Source organism: Phoenix dactylifera, chromosome 6, assembly GCF_009389715.1.
Source record: "Phoenix dactylifera cultivar Barhee BC4 chromosome 6, palm_55x_up_171113_PBpolish2nd_filt_p, whole genome shotgun sequence".
In the NCBI taxonomy this organism is placed as follows: domain Eukaryota; kingdom Viridiplantae; phylum Streptophyta; class Magnoliopsida; order Arecales; family Arecaceae; genus Phoenix; species Phoenix dactylifera.
This window is the reverse complement of record NC_052397.1, coordinates 812473-818085: the sequence shown is the minus strand read 5'-3', so window position 1 is coordinate 818085 and position 5613 is coordinate 812473. Positions and strand designations below refer to the sequence as shown.

Below are 5613 nucleotides of genomic sequence, written 5' to 3'. Positions count from 1 at the left end.
CCCCAATTCAATATATTTTCGACTTGAATTTTTCGTGGTCCCCACTTTTCTTAGTTCCACGTCAGTACGACACGTCGCAAGAGGATAGGCCTCCTAATGCCAGGTTTGACGAGAATGCAAGCGTCCGCCACGTCAGCCAAAGTAGGTTGTGCGGTGACCTGCGGTAACTGTACCTCTGTCTCTGGTTAGGATCTCCTAGACACGCCCACGTGTCGGTCATGTCACGGTGGACCCCGATTATGGATGCCGGATAGGAGGCTCTCTGATCTATGCTCCCCGGATCCAGCCTGTCACCCTCCCATCTCCTTCATGCTCATCCTCCCTGTGATCCGATCCCTCCTCCTCTATGCATATATATTTCTCTTATCTCCACGAAACCTCTCCAAGAAAATAGAAAGAGAGTAGCAATAGAGTCAGGGAACTAGCTCCATTCCTTCTTCCGTGGCCTACGTATATGTATTTGGGAAGAAGATTAAGGATTCAATAATTATTTTTTATTCAATTCACTGGCTCCAAGATGGTGCAATGGCTCGAAGCTCCTCCTTCCGATTTCACTCCATGTCTCCATGGGCAGCAGCAGCATCTTCCCAACTCAATGCAATCGCTCAACGACGCTGATGATCACGAAACAAGCAGCAATCTCATTCGCATTCATGACCAAATTGGCAGTCATGGCAATGGGTCGCCAAATCCTGCTGCCACTAAATATTTAACTATTGGTGCTGCCACCATTGGGGAGGTGGAAACAAGCATCAAGGAACAGAGCAACTATTCGAGGAAGAGAAAGGTCGAGAATATCTCTAACGAAAAGGTAACCTTGAGTATTCCTCTCCCTCTAATTCTTTTTGTTTTTGAAGATCTTGCAGAATGTTTCAAACTCAAGAATAATAAGACAGTATTTTTCTATATCTTAGACATGAAATAATGATGAAATAATTATGATATAATGATATTGTAATTTAAATCATGAAGGTATTGCCAACTTCAAAATATTTCTCAACTCTCTGCACGATTATATCTACTTATTTTGTCAAAGTTCTTATTAATTGTTTTTTTGACAGCTCAACGTTCTAGTGTTTTATTAATAATTCAAAATAAAACTTTCTAACATGAACTTGCAAACCGACAACGTTAAAGTTCCAAAGGAATCCTTCTCTGAGAATTAAAGAAAACTCAAAAACAAGATTTGCTGGCAAGCATAAATGCAAATCAAAGCGTAAAACTCATCTCCCTGGCGAACAGGTGGGGTGCGGCAGCCCCGCAGAGGATGGCATGAAAGATAAGCGAGTGAAAGAAGACATAGGAGGAGGACGAGGAGCAGCACAAGCCGGCAACAAAAAGGAAGCCTCGGGAGACGCCTCCAAGGAGAACGCAGAGCCACCAAAGACCGACTACATCCACGTTAGAGCGCGTCGAGGCCAGGCCACAGATAGCCATAGCTTGGCGGAGAGGGTAAGCGCATGCTTCTCATTTCCAGCCTTCATTCCTCCCTGCTCTGCTCTTGTCCGTATCTCTCTGTTTCCAAACTGATGACTCATTTTGTGGTGCAGGTGAGGAGGGAGAGGATCAGTGAGAGGATGAAGTATTTGCAGGAGTTGGTGCCCGGGTGCAGCAACATCACAGGGAAAGCCGGCATACTTGATCAGATCATAAACTATGTTCGATCTCTCCAAAGGCAAGTCGAGGTAGTTGTCAAACTTCCTCTGTTCTCCATAGGCCCATTTCTTTTTAATAAGACATGGAGGTTCGAAAAGGTTTTGATTTTTTTTTTTTAAAAGAATCCCTCTTATTATGTCGTCTCTGGTTTTGTAACAGTTCTTGTCCATGAAGCTCACTGCTGTGAACCCGAGGCTGGACTTTAACATTGATAATTTCTTCAACACAGAGGTGAATTTTACATCATTTTTTTTAGCAGTAAAATTTTGATCTCAAAACTGTAGCATTTCTTCCTCCTCCTTTAAGATGAAAGAGAGAGGAAAATAGTGTTTGATAGAAAGAGAACTTACCATTTGATGGTCTCAATTGATGCTATATGGGAAAAAAAGAGAAAAATTTGTTGGCTTAGCCCTTAGTGTGGTCATTGTTAGCGAGGGGCTCTGAGAAAAAGCTAATGCACTCGCATTTGGAGCACCCAAAATGTACAACCTTCTACCACCGAATCTTTCTTTGCATGGATCATCATAAAAAGAAAAAAAGAATCTTACTTGGATAGTACCATCATCTCTTGCTGCTTGGTAAAAGGAAGTGGCACCAGTCGTTGTCTATTTCAAAAAAAAAAAAAAAAAAAAAAAAAAAAAAACTGTACCCTTCTTAGTTTGATCGTCAGATAAGTTGTTGCAAGAGATGGTTTTAAAATTCAGCATTTATTTGGTTGCCGAACTCTATTTGCCGTGTCATATTAGCTAAAATTATTAGATTCTTTATGGTTATTTATTAATCTGAAATCTTTTTGATATTGTATAGATAAACCTAGCTTGCAATTCTGGAGTCATGCCAATGATTGATATGCCATTTGAGCAATTGGACCCCTCTTATATTCAGTTCAACTGCTTGCATCCAACAGCTGCTTGTTGTGGACTTGACATGGCTGTGGGTTCCTCAGATACAGTTCCCCATAGAACCATGAGCTTGCCTGCATCAGATCCTGAGACAATCTTGGATTCGAGTCTCAGTGTAATTACTTCTAAGACCACGTTCATGAAATTTATTAAGATGAGAGAATGGTGTAAGACTAGTAGTGGCCACCAACCCTCGGTAACATTTTAAGGACATTTTCAGGTCCATGGATGTTCTCCTTCTTGGAACACTGGCTTGCAGAACCTCTATGGTGTGGAATTCCATCAAGGAAGGGGACCTGCCTTTCCCTTTCAATCATTGCAAGGTAAAGATACGACTATCCTATTTGAAGGACATGGAATTAAATATGTAGCAAAGGGCAGCATTAGATAATTCAAAGCTCAACTTCATTCTCTTCCTCACCATAGATGTTTTCCACCAAGGGAACCCATCTCTATGCATGGTCATAGGATGGTTGATCATTTTCATATGAGACCATACTTTACAAAATTAATTGTTTAATAATAGGTCAAGATAATATCATGCTAGCAGAATTCAGAACTATTCAAAATGACATTAATTTTTCTTGATTTTTTTCTTCTTCTTTTTTTTGCAGGCGATATCTTACCTCACAATCTCGAAATGGAGATGTAAGCATATATTAAAACTTATTGGAGGTTAAATATCCAATTCGAAGATCGAAGATTTTTTACTAAGTACATATGTATCATCCACCTCCAAAAAGAAAGTAGGTATACATTGAGATGCCGTGGCAGTAAAAAGAACAATGTGTACCATATTTACAGTACATGGTGTTACAAATATGGCTAATTGATCTAATCAAGCATGAAACAACTTTGAGTTTTCATTGGAATGAACTCTTGAAGTGATGTTAATGTTCTCCCATTATTTTCATATTGAAGGACTGAAAAAAAAAAAACATAAATTCTATCCACGATCTATAACAAGCTGTTTAAAATAATATAAACTTTCAAAAATCAAAATTTGCAGCTTGTCTTGGTTTATGCCTTCAAAGAAGACAATATCAAGGTATAAAGGAGATGGAAGTACCCTAGTGTTTTCCATTTTGCAATCTCCTGAAACCCAATTTCCTATGCAAAAATTCTGTTCTTTTTTAATAATATTATTTAAAATGATCATATATACAAAAATTACTCGATAACATGCATTTACCAATTTATTACTACTTGATTCGATGAAGGCAATTGACAAGCATGAACATCAGTCAATTTGCAAACTTTTTTATGGAATAAAACTGTTATCGTAACTTTGAGGACATAGCTGCCACAGATGCCCGACCTTTCATTTTAAATTTTTTAGGTGGACCATTATAACTAGATATTGTTCTAATATCCTGAATTGGCCCCAAATATCTTGCCTAGCTTTCAACTGCACCTTCAAGCCACCTTCCCCATGGGTTTATGTGGTTTGGTTTTATCTTCCATTCCTTTTTCTTGTTTAAAAGTGGGTTCCTAGTCCATGAGTATTAATGGTCACAAAGATCCTCCTTACTTCCTGAGATAGCAAAGTGTTCTGCCTTTTCTTAGGCCCATTTAGATGCCGAAAGAAGCTAAAGACTACCATCTTCTCTTAGACATTATTGGTTGGACCAGATCCACTAGCTCAGTAGTGGACACCAGTTTAGCGGTGGATCGGTCCAACCACGGAGCAATATGCGCAAACATGAAGAAAAAAAGAAAGAAGAAGGAAAAACAAAGTAACTAAGGCACGTTTGCACTGTTGCTCCATGGTTGGATTGGTCCACCGCTGACCTAGTGGACTTGGTTCAACTAATAATTTTTCATTCTTTTCTGTTATTTCAATAGGAGAGATGAAGGTCTGCTTTTTTTACTCTATTTTAGATGGGAATGTTCGTAATCTTCCAAGACAAATAGGAGATATTTGTGCACAACAAGTCGAGAAGTGCCGTTTGTGTGAGTCATTATTTTGAATCTCGCTAGCAATGGCTTCAATCAGAAAAAAATTGGACTACTGCAACTAAGGGTTCATACCTGTTTACATTTTGGAATGGTATTTTTGCGCCCAGAGGCATGAATTGAAATGCACTTCTAGTGCTAATGGAAGGAAGCATGTTGTCATGATTTAAATGTAGAGACAAAAAATTTGAGAATCCATGACTGCACGATATTTTGTTGTTTGATAAAGTGGACGACCATTAGATGACGTGGGGGCGATGACTAGATAAGCCATTAAAAGGTGGAGAGTCCGCTTAATATCATATCCATTCAACATACGATATCATATTTTTGAATGAAACTGATTAGGTTTTAAACATAGCATTGTCTGAAAAAAACTATAGCAGCACACAAATAACAAAATGTAAATGCCAATCTCAAAAAAATAAATGCATTATTTGAATCTGCGATATCAATTATTATGTTGAGCTAATTAAATTGGGTCAAAAAAATCTATTCAACCTTTCATGTCCACCGCGTATGTGTCATCGTCGAGGGTTAGAATCAAATTATACCCAGTGTAATTCTTATATTATATTCTTTTATAAATTAGATGATGGAGGTCCTACATCAATGATTCAAGCTATTAATTATGATTTGCTACATCTTATATGCTCGCATACAAAAACTCATGTGATCTAAAGACCTCTAGCCTAAGCATTAAGTAATCCATTGTTCCATATTATTTAAATTGTTCAATTTTTGATCAGTCGATAGACAATATAGGAGTCTTCTATTCATATGGTTTCTGATGTAGTGAATAGTTTAGAGGTAACATATTATATCCAATCGCTCGGATTATCAATATGGAACCTTATCATGCAATTCTAAACATATGTAGGTATATAAATGTTACCCTAGGTATAATGCGTACCTTACCCTATTGTTGATGTTGCTGTTGTTGTTATAAATCTTTAATCAAGAAGCATGGTAGTAAATTTGCATGCTAAAGATTTAGGATTTAAATGAAACAAGCAATCTTGAGAGAAAAGCTCAACTTTAGCATTTATGCATGTGCTTTTTTTTAAAAAATATATATATTAAATTTAGTTTATATTTG

The 5613-nt window shown here is 37.7% G+C and overlaps 1 protein-coding gene across 1 annotated transcript; it reads left to right on the top strand.

Annotated features, from left to right (window-relative positions):
* The first annotated feature begins 301 nt into the window (after positions 1-301).
* Positions 302-3422, top strand: LOC103703728 (transcription factor HBI1-like). The gene is made up of 7 exons (XM_008786676.3): positions 302-811; positions 1243-1452; positions 1551-1685; positions 1816-1887; positions 2464-2673; positions 2779-2881; positions 3173-3422. The coding sequence occupies exons 1-7, from the start codon at positions 518-520 to the stop codon at positions 3208-3210; spliced, it is 1062 nt and encodes a 353-aa protein (XP_008784898.2). The 5' UTR covers positions 302-517; the 3' UTR covers positions 3211-3422.
* The last annotated feature ends 2191 nt before the right edge of the window (positions 3423-5613 follow it).

Coding starts and splice junctions, on each gene's coding strand:
- LOC103703728 (XM_008786676.3), top strand. CDS start 518: ATGGTGCAATGGCTCGAAGCTCCTCCTTCCGATTTCACTCCATGTCTC. Junction 1,453..1,550: donor GCCATAGCTTGGCGGAGAGG/GTAAGCGCATGC, acceptor TTTGTGGTGCAG/GTGAGGAGGGAGAGGATCAG. Junction 1,888..2,463: donor ATAATTTCTTCAACACAGAG/GTGAATTTTACA, acceptor GATATTGTATAG/ATAAACCTAGCTTGCAATTC.